At 36.7% G+C, this 22,937-nt stretch overlaps 1 protein-coding gene across 1 annotated transcript in view; it reads left to right on the top strand.

Annotated features, from left to right (window-relative positions):
* The window catches only part of LOC120524004, a 41,545-nt gene extending 21,342 nt beyond the window's left edge, over positions 1–20,203 (top strand). Inside the window, exons 5-7 of the mRNA XM_039745800.1 lie at positions 5,537–5,592; positions 11,717–11,808; positions 19,569–20,203. Of these exons, the coding sequence (XP_039601734.1) occupies positions 5,537–5,592; positions 11,717–11,808; positions 19,569–20,086 (666 nt within the window). The 3' untranslated portion in view covers positions 20,087–20,203. The remainder of the gene's footprint in view (positions 1–5,536; positions 5,593–11,716; positions 11,809–19,568) is intronic.
* Positions 20,204–22,937: the final 2,734 nt, after the last annotated feature.

Here is a 22,937-nt window from a genome sequence, read left to right as displayed (position 1 = left end):
AATGTGTTATTCAGGATGGAAATTTTGTCGAAGTAAACAAAAGTATGTAGTTTTTTTATGTAGAGTAACTTTCTTTTATATTGATCATAATGTCGTATTTCAGTTTTTATGCAAGAAAAATTAGGAAAACTACCATCAGGGTTAGGGAAATTTTAAACCTACATAAGGAATCTGTAGAGGCAGTCCTGAAGATAACCTGGGGAAGACACTCTTTAAAAAAAAAAAAAAGTATAATCGATGCATCAGTCTATTAATGGAAATCTCTTTGAGCAGACATTTATGTTCATTAATGTGATAAAATATTACTATAAAAGCTACCATTTTTAGTAAATCTATTTTTACATTGTGACGTACGAGTTATTGTCTTTCACCCGAGAGAAGACAGAGTCCAAAGCCTTCAAGTAAACCAACTTTATTAAAATTTAAAACCGGAACAGTCAGGGTCTTTATTCAAATGGAAGCTACCATTTTAATACACACAGACCCTGCAAACGAGCAGTGACAGGGCCAAGTCAGTGGCCAGATTACACTGGTTCCTTCATCAACCATCGACGGACAGGCACCTTACGCAGCAAAGCAGTGAACCTGCGGTTACCTTGACAACTAACAAGCAAGCTCTGCTTGTGTTAACAGAGTTTCAGCACACAACACAGCTGGGGGTTTGTCGGGGTTTCAAAAAATCTCTTTTGGATTGCTGAGTATTCTTATGAGGTATTGATCTATATTTGTAAGAGTAATGTTGAAACCAAAGATAATTGCATTGCAAAGTATCTAATTCTAATTTCTAGTAATCTTGTCTGTATTGTTGATAAAAAAATACCAGTGGGGGGTGTGTGCCTAAAGTAGTAATATACTGTAATGTGATGGTAGTGAATGGTTACATTAGTGCTAATTTATTTGCTGCAAAAGGGTTAGAGATGCAGAATTTGAATTGTGTAAGCTTCATCAGACTGAAAAAGAAAAACGTTTACATTAATAGAAGGAGAGAGTGAAATTATCTGCAGTCAATCACCCTGTTTCTCACTATGTGCAGTCATTAATTTTTTCCTCCTTTTAACAAGATTTGATTGTCATTTAAACAGTATCAATAAATAAGTGATATCATAAGCATCATGCCACATCTACATTTTGTAGTCCATTGTATAATTTAAATAAACATAAATGCAATTTGTGCATGAGGATAAAGTACACCCGTACATTTATCACTACCTCAAGATGGAAACAGTTCTCTGTGGCCTTCAGAAAAAAAGTTGTATAATTAAAAAGATTTCCAAAAAACTGAAAAATCAACCATTCCATTTTCCAGAAGATCATGTACCAGTGGAAAATTATTTCAAATAACTACCAGCTTGTTTAGGCCAGGGCACCCTGTCATCCATCTTGAGAGAATACAAAATACTGATAAGTCTCCAAGAAGACCAGATTTTGATATCTGAGGCAGTATTTACCTGTAGGTCACATGATAAAAGTGCAGAAGTCTGTCATTAGAAGGAGGTTGCACAAATTGGATCTACTTGGTAGGTGTGCCAGAAGGAAACTTTTGCTGTCCGGAAAGAACATTGTATTCATGGGCAAATTTTAGTCTTGCCCCAAAGACCGGCATTTCTGGAACAATATGCTCTCGTGCAATCACAGAGATTGGTTTTTGCCAAACCTGTCTTCTCCTTCTGTGGTCAAAGACCGCATTTACCTAGAAAACCTGAGATCAACTGTTAATCACTATGGTGGAAACATTTTGGTTTGAGGCTGCTTTGTTGCATCAGGGCCTGGGAAGCTTGCCATCATAGAATCCACTATGAATTCTTCATTGTTCCAGAGGATGCCTGAGGATACTAGGAGACAATCTGTCAGAAGATTAAAGTGCGGCCAAAAATGGACTTATGAACATGACAGTGACCCTATACACACCAGTAACTCCACCAAGGAGTAGCTGAAAAGAAAGAAATAGCAGATTCTAGAAAGGCCAAGTCAAAGCCTAGGTCTGAATCCCTGCAAACATAATGCAGCAAAGAGAATTCTCCATGGAGCCGGAAAATTTCTTACAGTCAATGTCAGAGGGTGACAGACCATTTTAGGAAATATCTACTTGAGGTTATTTCTGCAGGAGCAATACCAGCTATTAGAAGTTTGTAGCTGTTTTCTTTATTGATTGAATTATTGCAAAGTCGATTTCTTTTTTTTTTTCTTTCTTTAATTACACCACTTTTTTTGTAAAGAAACCATTTAAATGAAGATCAAATTTTGATATGTCCATATATGTTAAAGAAAAACATTTCATGGGATTTACTTACTTTTGTTTACATGACTATAGATTGCCAAGATAGTTTCTGCAGGAAATATCAGTGAATGTTTTTTGAATGGGCAGTGGGGACAGTTAATAGTTTTTCCAGAGGGACCTGATATATTTTCAAAGCTACAAGTGATTCATGTTCCAAAAGACAATGCTTTGTGAAATGAACTATGAGCAAGAAGTTTGTACTACTGTAGATGGATCCATCTTTAAAATGAAACTGAGAGATCACTTGCGGATCATTTCATGAAGCATGTTCAAGCCATTAAGACTGAAGACCTTCTAAATCCTGTGTTAGACCATTTCACACCCATTGATCATAACCACATTGATCTTTCTTTGTGATCTTTTACAGGGTTTCATAGAAACCTTCCAAAGAAAAAACGCAGAAGCTGAATTAAGTTTCACAATTGATTCACATATTTCTCCAGGATTAAATGACCAACTAACTAACTTTTAAATCTCTTCCTTCATCATCACTGACTGCCACGTGGTTTTCACAATGACATAAATGGCTAAATAAAAGGGCATTCTTGGAGTACAATACATTGTCTTTAGTAGTCAGACTGAAGAGGTGTAGCCAAAAGACTGAATGATCTTTGGAGAGGGAAACAGTAAGAGAAAGCTTGTACAGCTTATGTAGAAAGTCCAGTTCTCCTTACTGGACTTAAAAAAAAAAAGTTGAAGACAAGTGCTAAATTAGAAACTCTAACCTGACGCAATGCGAGTGAGGGTAGAGTGTATGTGTGTTCCCTATGGTTGTAGCCTTGAACTAAATACATTTTTCAGAAAATGAACAGGATAAATGAATAAATATTTAAATATGATCTTATATTCAAACAACTTTGAGGATCATCGAAAAGCTTCATTTTCTTTCTTTCAGTGCTTAAGTGTCCATGACTATCTTCAGATATGATCATTTTTCCATTTATTTAGTACTTGTACACAGTTCAGCCATTGGTATAGTCTAAATATTTGAATTGAATATTCAGTCATTTTTCAGTTTATTTTATTAATTACAGACTGCTTGGGGCTAAATTCTGTATTACTGTGCATGCCATTGTAGAGTTGTATGCTATTATTCAATTTGTGTCTTAACTTTTACCTGAGAAAATGATTTAACTACAGGGAGTGCAGAATTATTAGGCAAGTTGTATTTTTGAGGATTAATTTTAATATGGAACAAACACAGTGCTATCAGTCAATCCAAAATGTTAATAAACCTGAAACCTGAATGTTTCACAACGGAAATGTGAGTGTGAACATCATCAGGGGAATACATATGTGTGCACAATTATTAGGCAACTATTAGTGTGCAGATTTATTATGCAACTAAAGGAAAAATGAAAATTTTCCCATCTCACTTGTTTATTTTCATCTGTTATAGTGAGAATAATAAACAAACACCTCAGAATTTACAAATAAACATCTCTGACATTTCAAAAAAAATAAATCAATCAATCAATGACCAATATAGCCACCCTTCTTTCCAATAACAGTCATAAGCCTTTCCATTCATGGAGTCTGTCAGTTTCTTGATCTGTTGACGATCAGCTTTTGGTGGAGCAGTGACTACAGCCTCCCAGACACTCTTCAGAGAGGTGTATTGTTTTTCTCCCCCGTAAATCTAGCGTTTAAGAAGTTCCCACAAGTTCTCGATAGGGTTTAGGTCAGATGAGGAAGGGGGGCCATGTCATTATTCCTTCATCTTTAAGGCCTTTACTGGCTGGCCACGCAGTGAGAACTTCGATGCAAGTGATGGAGCATTGGCCTGCATAAAATCATGGTCTTTTCCTGTATCACTGTTTGAAGAAAGTGTCTTGAAAAACTGGCAGTAGGTTTGGGAGTTGATTTTGAGTTCATCTTCAATGCAAAAGGTCCAACTAGCTCATCTTTAAAAATACCAGCTCATACCAGTACCCCACCTCCACGTTGGAGTGGAGCTCTGTGCCATTACTGATCCACAGGTCCATCCATCTGGTCCATCAAGAGTCACTCTCATCTCATCGGTCCATAAAACCTTTGAAAAAAATCTGTCTTCAGATATTTCTTGGCCCAGTTTTGACGTTTCAACTTATGTTTCTTGTTCAGTGGTGGTTGGGTTTCAGCCCTCCTTACCTTGGCCATGTCTTTGAGCACTGAACACCTTGTACTTCTGGGCACTCCAGGTAGGTTGCAGCTCTGGAATATGAAAGTACTGGAGGATAATGGGTTCCTGGTAGCTTCACGTTTGATTCTTCTCAAATCTTTGGCAGCTAATTTGCGTCTTTTGTTCTCAACACGTTTCTTGCGACCCTGTTGACTATTTGCAACAAAATGTTTGATGGTTCTGTGATCACTCACCAATATCTTAGCAATTCCAAAAGTGCTGCATCCCACTGAAAGACTTTTTACAATTTTTGACTTTTCAGAGTCAGTTAAATCTCTTTTTTGGCCCTTTTTGCCTGAGGAAAACTAGCTGCCTAATAATTCTGCACACCTTGATATAGGGTGTTGATCTCCTTAGGCCACACCCTCCCTCATTACACAAATACACATCACCTGACGTGCTTAAATCCAATAAGCATTCAAGTTAATACAGCTTGGAGTTGGAATATACGCATTAAAAATGATGATATGGTCAAAATACTCACTTGCCTAATAATTGTGCACACAGTGTATATTATGCAACTCCAATTCATCTTCAACATATCATATGCAATTCTTAGCTGGTTAACTTGCAAGCATTTTTTTTTTTACTAATATACTGTAGGTTAAAGAATATAGTACAAACTGTGTATTGTATTTCTTTAGACAATGTGTTTCATTCATTAGTTAGCCCCTTGTCCATTGCCCAGTTTTTTGCTCACCTCATGTGTCAGTTGCAATTATGTACTGTTTTTTTAGGAAAGATTTTGCCTGGAAACGTCACTCCTACTAGATATGTTTTAATTTTTTAAAACATTTTGTGTTTACAGCTCTCAAAATTGCTCTATTAATGTCAGATTGTGACAATTTGTAGGTTGGCAGAGAGAACAAATTTCAATGCACTTTGTAGTAGGTGCGCATAACAAACCTTTTAAATAATTATATGTTGTCTGCGATATAACTGAATTCTTTCTTTGACTTTCTAGTTGTTAAACATTTTTGAAATTTAAGTCAAAATAATTTTAGCAGTTTTAATAAAATAACTTTTTATTGGTATTCATCAACTTTCTTCTAAATATCCTGTTTAAATTTCCTTTACCTTGTCTTTTTTCCCCAAAGGTTGCTAAATTAATCCAAGAATATGGAGAAGGAAGGTGGTGGAAACCATTGGAAAGGTTATATAATTTTTTTTTAGTTTTGAAAATGCTAGCATATTTGTTGTATTATTCATGCATGTATACAATAGTTTAATTTTATATCAATGGTATCAGCAGAAAACTAAGAAGACTCTCCAAAATATGTTTGCAAATGTACTATATTACAACTTAAGTGGCATCTGATTGGTAACAATATATTCTAGTTTTGTTCATATTCTAGTAGAGATTTTAAAATATTTTAATTTAATGCTGTAAGAGACTAACGTACATCTAAATATTAGAACAGGTCATCAGTGCTGTTCACCTAATTTCTCAAAAATGACAAGCCAAGTTTTGAAGGTCCCCGAAGTACTACTATCTACCACATTATTTGGCAACTTTATTCTCTCTGATACTCTGCATAAAGAAGTTTCTGAAAGCTCACCATAATTCCTTTATAAGTTTTAACAATTCAAGAATGTCCTCTCTAAATCTTTCTGTCTGTTCATGGCTGACACCTTGTAGTCCTGGAATCGGTCCAGTTGCACTTCTATGGTGTTACTCTAATGCCCCTCTGTCTTTTTTGCAGTTCAGAGACCAAAACCAGCACTGCAGATGAGGCCTTGCTGTTTATAGCTTAATCTTAGCTAGGGATGGGTGATAGGATGGATTTTTCCCCATATTGGTTAAAATTGATATTTACATCCATCTATTATCCAACCCACTATATTCTAAAACAGTGTCATGGGGGTCTGATGGAGCCAATCCCAGCCAACACCAGGTGCAAGGCAAGAACAAATCCCCGGGCAGGGTGCTAGCCCACCGCAAAAGATTAATTGATTGATTGGTCTGTCTGTCTGTCCTCCAAAGTGAGATGTGAAGATATCAAAGGGTTAATTTTAAAAGTTTAAATATTTTCTGTCAGAAGTTGAACTGTACTGTAGAAAATCATACAATTGTATTTCAAGTAAATAAAGTATATATAATAAACTAAAATATTAATTCTGACCAGTCAGAAGCTTTTAAGCTTTATAGAAGAATATGCTAAATTTTGTTTGTCAACTCCAAATAAATAAAATCTTAATTCTTAAATATAAAACTAAAATCTTAAAACTTTCAAGTTTTACAGGAGAACACAAAGTAAATTCAGTTGGTATTAGTAGTATTAGTATTAATACAAAATAAAATCTCAAAAATACCACTGTACCATATCCTTAGCTTTGTATAGATTTAAACTGTTTTAAATGGTTGGGATCAAACCACAAATTGACAAAAACATTCTGTATATATCCTCAATACAAATTCAAGCAGCCTTACACATGTAAACAAAGGAGAACATAAACAAAATTGACATTCACTCATTTGTGGTCATTGTATGCTCCATAGCAAAAAAAGAAAAGCACAAGAAATCCCCATTAGTGCAACACTTGCTTGGTTTTGGGACTGTAAATTCTTACATTGTGCATGCTCTAAAGATTAACAACAACATGTTCATTTATTTATATAGCACATTTTCATACAAACAGTAGCTCAAAGTGCTTTACATATTAAAGAATAGAAAAATGAAAGACACAATTTATAAAATAAAATAAATCAACATTAATTGACATCGAATAAGAGTAAGGTTCAATGGCCAGGGGGGACAGAAAAAACAAAAAAAACTCCAGACGGCTGGAGAAAAAATAAAATCTGTAGGGATTCCAGACCATGAGACCGCCCAGTCCCCTCTGGGCATTCTACCTAACATAAATGAAACCGTCCTCTTTGGATTTAGGGTTCTCGCGGAATGGCTTGGATTATGATGGTCATAGACTTCTACCTTTTAATCCATCCATCATTGTTGGAGCATCATGAAGCTTTGAGTAGGTGGTGGTGGCGCAGGCCACCACCACAAAGAAACCGGAAAAAGAAACAGAAAAGAGAGTAGGGGTCAGTACGGATTTTAGAGCCACCATGAATAGTAGTTATGAGGAAATTGAACATACAGTATCAGGATTAAGTTAAATTAAGATTAAATTGAAGTTGTAGAAAAGCCATGTTAAAGTAATGTGTTTTCAGCAGTGTTTTAAAGTGCTCTACTGTATCAGCCTAGCAAATTCCTATTGGCAGGCTATTCCAGATTTTAGGTGCATAGCAGCAGAAGGCCGCCTCACCACTTCTTTTAAGTTTTGTTCTTGGAATTCTAAGGAGACACTCATTTGAGGATCTGAGGTTACGATTTGGAATATAAGGTGTCAGACATTCCGATATATAAGATGGGGCGAGATTATTTAAGGCTTTATAAACCATAAGCAGAATTTTAAAGTCAATTCTGAATGACACAGGTAACCAGTGTAGTGACATCAAAACTGGAGAAATGTGTTCGGATTTTCTTTTCCTAGTTAGGATTCTAGCAGCTGCATTCTGCACTAGTTGCAAACGATTTGTCTTTTTTGGGTAGTCCTGAGAGCAGTGCGTTGCAGTAATCTAGTCGACTGAAAACAAACGCGTGAACTAATTTCTCAGTATCTTTCAGTGATATAAGCGTTATTTATGTTTCTTAAGAGAAAAAATGCTGTCCTAATGATCTGATTAATATGTGATTTAAAATTCAGATTACAGTCAACAATTACCCCTAAGCTTTTTACCTCCGTCTTGACTTTTAATCCTAATGTATCCAGTTTATTTCTAATAGCCTAATTGTATCCATTATTGCTGATCACTAAGATTTCAGTTTTCTCTTTATTTAACTTGAGAAAATTACTATTCATCCATTCTGAGATACAAGTCAGACATTCTGTTAGTGAATCAATAGAATCAGGGTCATCAGGTGCTATTGATAAGTACAGCTGTGTGTCATCAGCATAGCTGTGGTAGCTCACGTTGTGCCCTGAGATAATCTGACCTAACGGAAGCATGTAGATTGAGAAGAGCAGCGGAACCAGGATAGAGTCTTGTGGAACGCCATATCGGATATCATGTGTCTTCGAGTTGTAATTCCCACAACTAACAAAAAATTTTCTCCCTGTCAGGTAGGATTCAAACCAATTTAAGACTGTGCCAGAGAGGCCCACCCATTGACTAAGGCGATTTCTAAGAATGTTGTGATCAATGGTGTCAAATGCAGCACTCAGATCTAAGAGGATGAGAACAGATAAATGGCCTCTGTCTGCATTCACTCGCAAGTCATTTACTACTTTAACGAGTGCAGTTTCTGTGCTGTGATTTGTTCTAAAACCCGACTGAAATTTATCAAGAATAGCATTAGTATTATACTAGTAATAATAGTATTAAACTGTCTTTGTCGGAACATGCTTTTGGCACAAATTGTAGTGCTCGTTACTCTGCTACTTGTCAGACTTTTTAAATAGCTAAAATCTCTCCACACTACCGGATTCCTCTAACCCTCCTTTTCAGCAATGTCCTCCTCTTTTGAGCCTTGGGTTGTGTCTATTGGTGTCTTCCACAGTAACATTGAATTTTGAGGTTTCATTAGTGTTTTCTGTCTCCATTTTCTTTATTTTTTCTCCCTCCCACTTCTGATGTACTGGCATGCAAAGCTACTGCAACCCAAAATTAGCATGTGTGCTGCTGCCAGCCCAGTTCTGTGTGCGTCAATGTGGCTATAAATCTGTTCCAGCCACATTGGTTCGGCACGACTCTGTTCTTCTTATCATTGGCTTTATGTCATCTGTCAAAACTTGGATAGAATGAGTTTTTTTTTTGTTATTTTTGTCCAGCCCTAATCTTAACCTATTACCTGTAGCTTGCACTGTGTACATTAGCTATATAAAGTAATGTCTTTTTAACCACCTCGTATCCCTTCTGCACACTGTTTGGATGCAGAAAGTGAGAGTCAACTACAACTCCTAGGTCCTTCTCATAAGTTGTACTGTTAAGTTTGGAACATACCACTGGGTATTCATATCTAATATTTTGGGTTCCTATACACAATACTTTACGTTTACTGTGTTTTAAATTAAATGTCATCTTCTAAAAAAATCTTCCCAAGCATATGTTCTCTGTAGGTCCCACTGTAATAAATTTGCTGAATCTACAGTATCTACTTTTCTAGGTAGTTCAATATCATCTGCAAGCTTAACCAACCATAATTTACAAGTATGAAAAGAACAGCAGTCTAGCACATTTAACATCACCTTATTCATAAGTTTCCTCGCACCATAACTCTTTGCTTCTGGCATTTTAACCCAATTTTGTACTATTTATTTGCTCACTACACCTTAAAACTCACAATTTTTTACTTTAACCTGTCATGGTACCCCATGAAAAGTGTTATGAAAATCAAGGTAAATATCATCTGCACTTTTCTGATCATATGCTTATTGAAAAACAACCTCCCCTATCTGAAGACCCATGCCGACTATTTACTAATACATCTGTTCTTGCCCTGTGATGCTCAATGTTTTCCTTAAATAATTGCTTATTAATTTACACATGTCAGCTGTTAAGCTTACTGGCTTAAGGTTACTTGCCTCAGCCTGATCACTATTTTATATGTTAGCAATTTAGGATCGCCAATGCACCTAATCTGCATGTCTTTGGACTGTGGGAGGAAACTGGAGCAATTATACTAGTGTATGTGAATATGTATGTAGAGTATATATTAAAGTACATGTACAATTGACCCTTTGTGGCATAATTTTGATTATCTTTCATGTTATTAGAATGAAAAAGGGTAAATGAGGTGTATGCTTTAGGGATGAATAATTTTAAGAGAAGGTTTGTATACAGTCAAACATCAGACCTTGCAATTTGTTTATTTATTCAGCTTTTGGATCACTATTCTACAAAAAACAGTGTAGCAGTGTTTAAGTTTTAAAAGGTAACTGTTTTCTCCAAAATTTGTACATATTTAATGCTTATAAACCTACTGTATATTTATGTATTTCAAAAAAGTAGAACTGTTTGATTCTGTCTGTATTTATGATGATTACCAGTCACACAAAAAAGAAATAAGACCACAGCCCCATACATAAGCTCACATGCCTTCAGAAAACCCTACTTAATGAGAAAGAGCTAATATTGTGTAGTGGTTAACACTACTGCCTCACAGTTCCAACATCCTAGATTCTCATTATGGTCGGCATACTTTCTGTGTGCAGTTTGTACCTTTCTTTCCATGTTTGTGTGGATTTCCTTCCCAAACCCCTAAGGTTTGTATGTTCGGTATGCATAGAAGGTGTGCTCAGAAATCATCTGGTGCCCTCTCTAGGACTGGATCTGGCCTTGTGCCGTAGGCTGCTTGTATAGGTTCCAACATACCATGATCCCGAGCTGGATTAAGCAATTTTTATATTGTATGGGTGAACAGAGGGCTAAAAGGTCATAAAATTTGAATTGGGTGTCTGTTGGGTTACATCTCTAACCTCTAGATGCCCAGTGCTGGCTGTTAAGCAAAGACTTGGCACTGCTAGAAAAATTCAATAATAAAGTGAATAGCTCATACCTTGCTGTCCTGAAATCAGCCTCTGAGGAAAGCCGAATCTTTTTAGTTTATATATAAAAAAAAAAAAAAACAAAAACACTAAGATTAACAGTACAGTGGATACTGGCTGTTACTTTAAAATTACTTCTTTAACATGAACACTTTGACACATTGTGAAACACAAGGATAATCTTCACAAAAAAGTTGGAAAGAGAACCTTGGACAGCCTACAATAAATGACCAAATAGTGTAGCGGAGAGTAGTACTTTAGAGTCCTTCAAAGCTTGACTCCGTGTTATTAATAAGGAGAAATTAGGTAAACAAGATTGGTAAGCTTTATTGATCTGAATAGCCTGATCTTGTCAAAAAGGGCAAACCAAGACCAACTTTCTGCTTGGATGAGTTCTTATACTATATAGTATATATTAAAGTAATGTTTACAATGATTAGCACTTTAACCCAGAGCTGCTGGGATAAGTTCCAGTCTCCACCAAATCCTGATTAAGTAAGTTTAACCTTGTTACATTCCGATATTTAATTTTCTATTAACTTTCTTATTACTAATGTACAAATTACTAACAAGTTCTGATTTAAGTATTGAAAATGCATTTTTGCATCATTCTTTAACTAGTCTGATTTACAGCAACTCTCTCAAAAAGTAAATGTTAACCTTTTAAAGTCATTATGTTTATAGTGTTGTTTACATAACTACCTTTTAAATTGTTCCAATTTCATCAGTGCTAACAAAAGGATAAAGCCAAAATCCAAAATGCAGAACTCAACAGTTCAAGGGACTACAGCTTCAGAACAGATGCACTCCCCAGTAGCAGGTATGATTAGCTGCTTTAGACTTTTTTTTTAGGGTTATTGTTTTTAAAAAAAAAATTGCTTTTCTTTTTTTGATTTTGCTTTGACTGCAGATAACTCTCATTAGAATGAAATTTGATACAGTTTTACGGGGAGTGAATTTTCATATTAAGATATAAAAGCATAACCGGACATGTGCTTTGTGAAACTATTTTTTACATTTTCAAGACCAACTAACAAGTCTATCTGTAATACTACATTACTTCATGTCAACAAGATGGAAAAAAATGTACAGTTAAAATAACTTCTATTCGTAATTTACCATTTCTATAACAAAATACAATGTAAAAGAATCAGGCCTGTGTTTCCTTAAAAACAAATGAAAAGACGAATCGCACTTTGTTGTGTGCCTAAATTCTTTTGTTACAATAACTTGTATACAGTTATACTCTGGCTTGAAATTAATTGTTTTAGTTGATAAAATTGTGAAATTGTAAAAATGCTTTAATATACCACCAAACAAAGTTTGAATTTCATGATTATACATTAGAAAGTTTTGCTACGCAGTGAACAAGCTGTGTTAAGCATGTGTAATAAGTAGATAAGTTTAATATGTCACTGTACTCTATGCAAAAATATTTTAGAAATCCACTTGCATGTACAGTTAACACAAGGCCAGATTTAGCACACAGGAGTTCACCTTATAAGAACTGCTAGGTAAGCTTTTTAAGACCAGACAAGCTAAGGACAATCTTTCGAAATGGGCATTGTACTATTTCTGTGTGTCAGAGTCAGCATGACATTGGATCTTCTTTTCCTTGTTTGGAATGGCAAGATTTACCTAAGTGGGTGCCTGCACATGGAAAAAGGGTATAAAACCTTGGAACATTGCCTGGCACACCTTTGGAGCTGACAGACGGATGGGAGAGAACTTCATTTGATCCAGAAAATCCTTCCAACGCAGCAACGAAAATGACAGACTGTATACACAATACCCGAAAGTCTTGTCATGGCTTCCTTGTCTGTTATGCCATGTAAACTGTCATTAAAGAAAGCCAAGCTATTTCTCCTATGTGATTTCTTACTGCCGTATCACTAAGGGAGGGGTATGCCCTTTTTATGTTATATAATATACTTTGTAATATATAATCTATAATATTTTATTTTATATTATATATTTAGTTTCAGGTTATGTAACATGACACAATTACAAAAGAAATTTATTCCAACCAGGGAGCTAGCACCCCCATGTAGTTATAATTTGTGCACATATGTAAATGTAATAAGCTCTGAATGTTCATCCAATACTGCACTGATAAAGGAAATTTTTAATTTTCCATTATTTGAAATTACAGTAGTAAAATATGTTCTGTCTCTGCCCATGTTGTACACATCCAAATACAACAGACAGCTAAACATCCATCCATCCATTGTCTAACCCGCTGAATCCGAATACAGGGTCACGGGGGTCTGCTGGAGCCAATCCCAGCCAACACAGGGCACAAGGCAGGAACCAATCCTGGGCAGGGTGCCAACCCACCGCAGGACACACACAAACACACCCACACACCAAGCACACACTAGGGCCAATTTAGAATTGCCAATCCACCTAACCTGCATGTCTTTGGATTGTGGGAGGAAACCGAGCCGGAGGAAACCCACGCAGACACGGGAGAACATGCAAACTCCACGTGGACCCGGGAAGCGAACCCGGGTCTCCTAACTGCGAGGCAGCAGCGCTACCACTGCGCCACCGTGCCGCCACAGCTAAACATTGTTAATTAAAAAGGGAAATTTATAATTACATTACAATGAAAATGGTGTGTGTTGAAAACCGTTTTGGGCATGTAGTTATTTGACCTATCTAGTTTTTTTTTTTTTTTTTTTTTTCCCTATTTACTTGGTGATAGAAAAATATGTAATGGTAACAGTGATGATAAAGTATAATCTCCTGACATTTTGTTTTAAGGTGTAGTGCCTCCAACCTTACATTTAAAATCAGACATTTTGAAAGTTTCAAACCTAAAAATTGTTCTTGCAGAAAAGAAAAGAGGCACTGTACAGTTTGTGAGGCAGACATGCAAATTAACATTTCCCAGTATCCTGATGACGAAGTTCTAGTCGCTGGATAAAATGAGTGATGAAGTACAATACTGGACCAATTTACAATGAGAAATGTGCTCTGATTCACAGAACTGTAGCTGGAATTTAAACATGTATATATCGAAATGAGCTCATAGTTCATTCCCTGAATTGCACAACTGATTCAGCAACTAGAGGGATAGGAGAAAAGTTTCTTTTTTTTATGATCTATAACCTCTAAATCATTGCTGCTGTAGACACCCACTAGTCTTAGTCTCACTGTTAAATGTTAAATGAACCTTCTTACCTGCCAAGGGAATTTCCAAACATGATTAAGATGACTGGCCACAAAACGTTCTAACACTAGAATTACCAGAGCCTATGGAAAAAACTCGTAGACCATCCCACCTTAAATCGCTTTGCACTACTCCATCAGCGTCTTTTGTCCTCTAAATGTGTTGATAAGCAGCAAACAGCAAGCAGCCTGCTATCACATGCACACAGTTTTCTCAGCTCAAGTCTGTTTACCTGCGTGTCAGTTGCTTAGAGCTGTATAGAGTGAGAAGTCAAGCAAAATGACACCTTTTATAAATACTATATCGTTATTTGGAACACATGTATTTCATGTGTGTTCCGTGTCTACAACGATCGATCTATGTAAACACATCATTAAAACAGAAACTTTATTTTATGTTTTAGTAATAACTGACAAAATGAAGACATGGAGTGTATAATGTGTGAAGCCTGAAGTCCAAATATCAAAGAAACACTTTCACAAAAGGTACAAATATAACCGAACAAGTGCGCTTCTATTTAAGAATATAACTGCAGAAAAAGAACCTGCGTTAGGGTGCAACATTGACACGCATTTGCAACTGTTGACTAGTAATCAAAACTTCACGGGTTTGATCCCAGACTAATGCATCTTGAGAAGTGAGCTGCTTGTGTTCTTACTATTTTAGAATAAAAACATACAGTACATTTGATTCCAGTCTGTAACAGTCGGTGTAATTTATGATACTTGTAAAAGTTAGCTTTGTTTTTGTGTTTTATTCAGTTTTATTCTCACCCGCATTCACGATCTCCCCTAACCCCCAACCACTATTGCATTTGGGAAGCTCTGCACTCTACTTGTGACTTTACGCTGTAGGAAGTAAGTAAATAACTCAAGGTAAATAACATTCGATCTGGCTCTTACATACAAAGGACAGTTTATGTAAGGACGGTGCATGTGCCCAAAACATTAACATTTATATGTTATTTGCATAAAGGCCAGATCGAATGTTATTTTCCTTGAGTTATTTACAGACTTCCTACAGCATAAAATCACAAGTAGACTGCAGAGGGCATGCTCAAAAAATACATGCAATGCCACAAAAAGTGCCTGCTGACACTTTAGTACACAAGCAATGGTACGAGAATGCAGTTAAACTTTTTTTGAGGGGGCACATACACTGTCCAGATCTAAACACTAGTATGGAGAGTCGCTTGCATACTGAATGGTCTATAGCTGCAGCTGGAAGCTGCCGTCACTGTACTTTGTATGTAAGAGCCAGATCAACCTATCGACCTTTATTTACTTCCTACAGCGTAAAGTCACAAGTAGAGTGCAGAGCTTCCCATGTACATATACAAAGTACAGCGATGCCAAAAGTGCATTCTTGCTCTGATGTAGAAGCATCATCATGATCTGAGTTCACCTCTGTTATAGCGTGTGTTTTTATGTGAAAACAACAGTGTCAAATTGGGGGGTAGGATCATGAACGCAGCTGAGAGAATATAACTGAATAAAAAAAACAAAGCTAACCTAAATTATTTGGACTTCAGGCTTCACATATTATACACTTCATGTCTACATTTTGTCAATTATTACTAAAACATTAAATGTTTCTGTTTTAACGATGTGATTTTTACGTAGATCGTTGTAGACACGGAACACACATGAAATCATGCTTTCCAAATAACGATATAGTATTTATAAAAGTTGTCATTTTGCTTGACTTCTCGCTCTATACAGCTCTAAGCAACTGACACGCAGATAAACAGACTTGAGCTGAGAAAACTGTGCAGGTGGGGAGATGTGATAGCAGGCTGTTTGCTGCTTATCAACATATTTAGAGGACAAAAGATGCTAATGGAGAGTTGCGAATCGATTTAAAGTGGGTTGGATCTACAAGTTTTTTCATAGGCTCTGGTAATTCTAGTGCTAAAATGGCTCCAAGTGATTCAGATCAGTTTATTTTTGCATAGCCCTCTTCGCCTAGTGTAGTGTTGGTGCACTGTAGCAAGTTAACAAGTTCAGGTAAATGCAACTACAACCTGCTAATTACATGATGAATGCCTTTAAATTTACAAGAACAAAGGGTATCCCAAAGTGAACATAAATGGAACCTAACAATATCTGTCCATTAATATAATTTTTAAACTGTTTTCCCTGCCTCTGTGGCCTTCACCTGGCCAAACTCCAGTCCACAGTATCCTTAGAGAATATAAACCTGGCAAGATCAGTTATAGTTCTGGAGACCTAGGCCCACACAGTCTTGGGCAAGCTACAGTACAAGTTTTTTCTGGACCATCTAACGTGGTGAAACAATAATGTACACTGGTGTGAAAAACTATTTGCCCCCTTCCTGATTTCTTATTCTTTTGCATGTTTGTCACACAAAATGTTTCTGATCATCAAACACATTTAACCATTAGTCAAATATAACACAAGTAAACACAAAATGCAGTTTTTAAATGATGGTTTTATTATTTAGGAGAAAAAATCCAAACCTACATGGCCCTGTGTGAAAAGTAATTGCCCCTGAACCTAATAACTGGTTGGGCCACCCTTAGCAGCAATAACTGCAATCAAGTGTTTGCGATAACTTGCAATGAGTCTTTTACAGCGCTCTGGAGGAATTTTGGCCCACTCATCTTTGCAGAATTGTTGTAATTCAGCTTTATTTGAGGGTTTTCTAGCATGAACCGCCTTTTTAAGGTCATGCCATAGCATCTCAATTGGATTCAGGTCAGGACTTTGACTAGGCCACTCCAAAGTCTTCATTTTGTTTTTCTTCAGCCATTCAGAGGTGGATTTGCTGGTGTGTTTGGGTCATTGTCCTGTTGCAGCACCCAAGATCGCTTCAGCTTGAGTTGACGAACAGATGGCCGGACATTCTCCTTCAGGATTTTTTGGTAGACAGTAGAATTCATGGTTCCATCTATCACAGCAAGCCTTCCAGGTCCTGAAGCAGCAAAACAACCCCAGACCATCACACTACCACCACCATATTTTACTGTTGGTATGATGTTCTTTTCTGAAATGCTGTGTTCCTTTTACGCCAGATGTAATGGGACATTTGCCTTCCAAAAGTTCAACTTTTGTCTCATCAGTCCACAAGGTATTTTCCCAAAAGTCTTGGCAATCATTGAGATGTTTCTTAGCAAAATTGAGATGAGCCCTAATGTTCTTTTGCTTAACAGTGGTTTGCGTCTTGGAAATCTGCCATGCAGGCCGTTTTTGCCCAGTCTCTTTCTTATGGTGGAGTCGTGAACACTGACCTTAATTGAGGCAAGTGAGGCCTGCAGTTCTTTAGATGTTGTCCTGGGGTCTTTTGTGACCTCTCGGATGAGTCATCTCTGCGCTCTTGGGGTAATTTTGGTCGGCCAGCCACTCCTGGGAAGGTTCACCACTGTTCCATGTTTTTGCCATTTGTGGATAATGGCTCTCACTGTGGTTCGCTGGAGTCCCAAAGCTTTAGAAATGGCTTTATAACCTTTACCAGACTGATAGATCTCAATTACTTCTGTTCTCATTTGTTCCTGAATTTCTTTGGATCTTGGCATGATGTCTAGCTTTTGAGGTGCTTTTGGTCTACTTCTCTGTGTCAGGCAGCTCCTATTTAAGTGATTTCTTGATTGAAACAGGTGTGGCAGTAATCAGGCCTGGGGTGGCTACGGAAATTGAACTCAGGTGTGATACACCACAGTTAGGTTATTTTTTAACAAGGGGGCAATTACTTTTTCACACAGGGCCATGTAGGTTTGGATTTTTTTTTCCCTAAATAATAAAAACCATCATTTAAAAACTGCATTTTGTGTTTACTTGTGTTATATTTGACTAATGGTTAAATGTGTTTGATGATCAGAAACATTTTGTGTGACAAACATGCAAAAGAATAAGAAATCAGGAAGGGGGCAAATAGTTTTTCACACCACTGTAATTGATGTTCATATTGTAATCATGAATATGGAGTTTCACACAGAAATCTGCAATGAAGGCAGTGACCCTATTACTGCTTGCACAGCGATGATCCTGATTGGTTTGGAAAATGCAATGAGTTATGTTGGGTATGAAGTTTGTGTGTGTGTGTGTGTGTGTGTGTGTGAGAGCCTTCATCAATATTGTCCAAAAGGCATTTGTGATATTTAATCAAATCTTAGTTTAAGGGTCTTCACAATAATGAATAAATAACTTGAGGAAAATAGCAAGGAATCCTGGTTATCAAGTTGATGGCTATGCAGTCAAACCGTACGTGAGGGAGCATAAAGATAATAACGTATATTAAAATAGCTTATGGTATTAAGTTGATTTTATGGGGACTGCTAAAACACTTAAAGCAGGCAGAAAGTGCTGCCTTTAAAGTTTGGCTATACAAAAGCTATAATAAACAAATATAAAATAGCCTTCTCTAGGCACAGTTTCATGGTATGGAAAATAGTTATGAATTTTCATTATTTATATAATAATGTAGCCACAGCAGCAGGATGGATGCTACTAAATTTGTCTCTGTGTGAAAAACCTTGCAGTACATGTATTGTAAGGCTACCTTAATTGTACTAGGGATCTTTAACAGCAAATTTTTTTCAGCATGTCTACTTTCCTGCTTTCCTTCTTTCCATACTATCCAGGATTATTGCAGCATTTAAGTAGCCACCTGCCGCTTGGAGTTGACACTGGTGATGTCATGCCTTTCTGGTTGGACTTTTGCAAGAAATATGAGATTCCCCTTGACTTGCTGATTAACTTGCACAAAAAAAAACTGAATGTTTACTTTTTTTTATGAAAATATGAGAAAAACAAACGGAGCACAATCAAATACTGTTTTGGGATGAGATGATTTGATCTTTTTCCTATATAGTATTAAAAGGAGGCAGTAGGTTACCATTGCAAATTTGTTATCTTCATAATTTCCCCTCTGGATTTCAACAACTTGAAAGAACATTCAGGTGAAATTTGCCCATATGATGATGATGATGATGTTTCACTGTAAATTCCGAAATCTTTTATAAAGATGGAATTTTGTACTTTCAAAAGTTCTTTTTGAAAGCAGCATAGCACTAGGTTAGGTTTAGGTTCTCTAAATGTACCACTTTGTACTCCAGCTTCCTCTCACATCCCATGTATGTGTACTTCCAGGGTAAATGGAGACTCTAGGAATCGGGTGTCCCCTAAAATGCAGCAGTGTCACTTCTAGACCTGGTTCATGTAATATACAGCACCGCAGCCTTGCTAAGGTAGCAGTGGGTATGTCTGTTGTGGAAAAATGTATGCTAAGAAAACAATGGATTGATTTTCATTAAACTTTCTTGTGTTATCCTTTTAAATTGGTTAATGTTGTTGTTTTTTTTTTTTTTTTGTAAGGCAGTAACTTTACAAGATCAGTAATACACTATGTAATCTTCTGTTTTGTTGCTCTTCTTTCATGTTTTTCAGATTACTGGGTCCCAATTGTGCAGCAAATATGTAATCATCCTTCTTCACAAGGATATCCTGCTTTACAGCCCAGTACCCCCATTGTACCATCTGTTGCATTTCCTGAGACTTCATTTTACCCCTCACCAGTTATGCTCCATGGCCTTTCAGAGTATTATAGTCCAAAATTATTTCCTTTTCCTAGACCCTATAACCCCATGCAGAGATATGGAAATTATGGCAGTATTTCTTCAGGTCGAAATAATTCATTCTCTATACTTCAGGGACAAAGCCATTACATGCCTCCGCTCGCTCTTCAGCCAAACCCTTGTGTACTGCCAAATTCTGATGTCACCTCTGCAGGATTTTTTTACAACCATCCAAGTTTAAATGCACAAGATCATCAGTTAAGAAAGAACTTGCCAACGTCTCTACCATATAATGTCAGAATGTCAATTGATTCTTACACCACTCTGCCCGAAGAACACAAAAGCATGACAATGGCAACCACTTCTAAAGTGTTACAGTATTGGAATTGACTGCCTTAACAAGGTAGAGTAACATTCTTCATATTAGTACTATTCATAATTGTAATAAATAAAATAAAGCAATGCAGCATATGAGATTACATCCCTCAAAAGTTTACATTTTTGGCTTGAGATTCTGTTTGTTGAGGTTTCTTGTTTGATTTCAAGCTGTGCTCCAAAGAAAAGCTGATTGGCTTATTTATGTCTCTGAGTTGACCCAGTGTGAGTCCCAAGATAGGCAAACTATTTTTTGGAGAGGATTTCTGTTAACTTTATTTTTGTAATCTTTTTTTCACTGAGCCTCAGAGCCTTTCAATGACATATAGTAGATTGTCAAATCAAATCATACTGTTAATGGTAAAGTTCATTTTTGTTCTTGCTTTAATCTTCTTTGTTTGTTTTATGCAACACTGTTTGCACTGATGTCACAGAAGTGATGCTTCAAATATGGTGGCATTCTCACTATGTATTATCACCGAGTGGACATGCAAAGTTTCAGATTCTTTCTTAGTGTAGTTAGCTTCCTTCTTAACTATGTCCTACTGTCGGGTTTTTGCTTTTTGGTTTTAACTTTATTTTGCCTTCAAGAACAGAATAACCAGGCAACCAAGAAATCAAAGGTGCCAAGATATAAATGAAAAGCTTGCATTTTGATGCCTTGTTTGTCCTGATCATGTCTTAGTCTATGTATATCAACTTCTGATCATTTCTTCACTCACAGTAAGCCTCGGGCACTTGCTTGTCTCATAACAGTGTTAATATAAAGTTCTTTATAGTTCAAATATGGCCAGTTGACAACCGGAGAAAAAACCAAAAGCTCCGGTCAGCAGCAGTAATGAAGAAAACGTCTAGAGATTGTGTGTGGTCCATGGTTGGTTATAATTGACGCAACCACAGTTCTGACAACCTTGGCCATCTAGCTAGAAACCCTTATCTAGGTTATTCTATCATAAGTACATGGCGGACAGTATAAATACTGAATAAACTCCTTTTCATTTTGATCGCTAAGCACTCAAAATCTGAGGTCAGGGTGGGCTTCTTTGAGCCTGAATAAAAAATTAAAGTGTATTCATTTTGAAAAAAGGTTATTGGAGTGAGTACTGAAAAAACATGTTTCATTTGTTAGATTATCATTTCAGAATGTATTAGTTAAAATGATAAGTTCCATAACAACCAGGATACAGATGAATAAAGGGCAAAGCTGCCACCCATATTATGAGCATACTTGATCGGCTATAGTGTTAAGGGTGTAGAACACCCCATTGTTTTTGTGTTCTGGTGAGAACACCTGGGCAAGTGCATTGCACATCAGTCAGCCTAACATAAATTCTTAGCAATGGGAAGTACAGTAACTGTCATGCATTGAACAACCTTGCACAAACATAGCACAAATGTGTAAACTGCACATCAATGCCAAAAATGAATGCAATAAACCAAGATCTGCGATTTGTAAACCTTGACTTGTTACATCATAAATCATGTCTCATCTTCCTCCAAGAATCTTTGTTTATAATTTTGAACTTCAAATGTAATTGCATAAACGATAAACATATACACACACACTGTGCCAAATGGGGATTTGCAGAAACATACAGTATATAGACCTAAGGTGAACAAGCAAACTCTGCACACAGTGGTTTCATGAGATTCAAACCCAGGAAACTGGTCCATGAGGCAATGGTGACAATTCCTCTGCATTAATAAGAATTTTATTTACAAAGCAAGAAAAGATGAGCAAATGGAATAATTGCAAAATATGAAATGATGGTGGGGGAAAAAAATCTCAGCTACTCTGCTAGAAGCCATCAACAACAATACTCGCCCATCTTTACTCTCTCAACAAAACCCTTGTCAATGTACCTCTCTTGCAAATTGGTTTTGATATGCAAGCAAAGACTTTAAGGACACTCACAGGAAGTGGCTATTAATAATTAGCACAACGCAGGGCAGCTATTGGAACTGTTACCTTATGAAATTCTGTAGCTACTGAGATTTACTGCACACCTAAAATATAAGGTATAGGAATCTAAAAGATCTGCCTTTTTTATACAGAGCAGAGTTTCAGCATCTTTTTTACTAAATAGTCCCATGAGTATATAGTAAGTAGGATAAATAAGGATGCTGGATAGCAATGGTGCTATTTTGTTGCTTCATGTTTTACAGCCTACTACCTCACTGCATATTTCATTGAAGGGCGCTAGTACTACCTCATCGGTGTCTTAATTTAAGAATATGTTTAGGATGTAATGGGTTTTAACATGATGTTTCTAATCATATGGCTGGGTCCTATATGGTGGCTTCACTGTGTTTCTTCAGCCTGGGCCCAATTAGGCTGCACAAACTGCCTGGTCACCTAGGCTCCGTGGCAAACACTACTGCCACTCTGGCTCCAGAAACAGGTCTTGATATTTCTGGTCAGGAAATGGTTAGATGCAGCACCAGGTTTATAGTCTAGTAGTAAAGAAATGATTGGAAAAAAAAAAAATCAGTTTACCAGTAATGTACATTCTCTTGTCATGTTTTGCATGACTAGATTATGGGAGAATTGGATGTAATATGAAAATGTACAGTAGGTTGCTACTGTTAACTGTGTGATGGAATTTACAGCCCTCTTGCACTGTCGTACAGGAAATGTGTGAGTCTTCCACTTAATTATGCTGTAGGTCACATACCCATCCCTGACACACCCTACATACAGAGAATTTTCTGGAAGAACTTTTCCTAGAGGCCTAATTTATCACAGTTTGACAAAGTTCATATTTTACAAAAAGAGAATGTGTATTGAGCGTATGTGTTTTGCAGTAGAATATTGGATGTGTGGGGTAGGAAGTCTAACCACTGTGCCGCAGTCTGCTGAGGTTAT

The sequence above is a fragment of the Polypterus senegalus genome, chromosome 2 (genome assembly GCF_016835505.1).
Source record: "Polypterus senegalus isolate Bchr_013 chromosome 2, ASM1683550v1, whole genome shotgun sequence".
Lineage (NCBI taxonomy): Eukaryota > Metazoa > Chordata > Cladistia > Polypteriformes > Polypteridae > Polypterus > Polypterus senegalus.
Note: the sequence above shows the minus strand (reverse complement) of the source record. Positions and strands in the feature narration are given on the sequence as shown.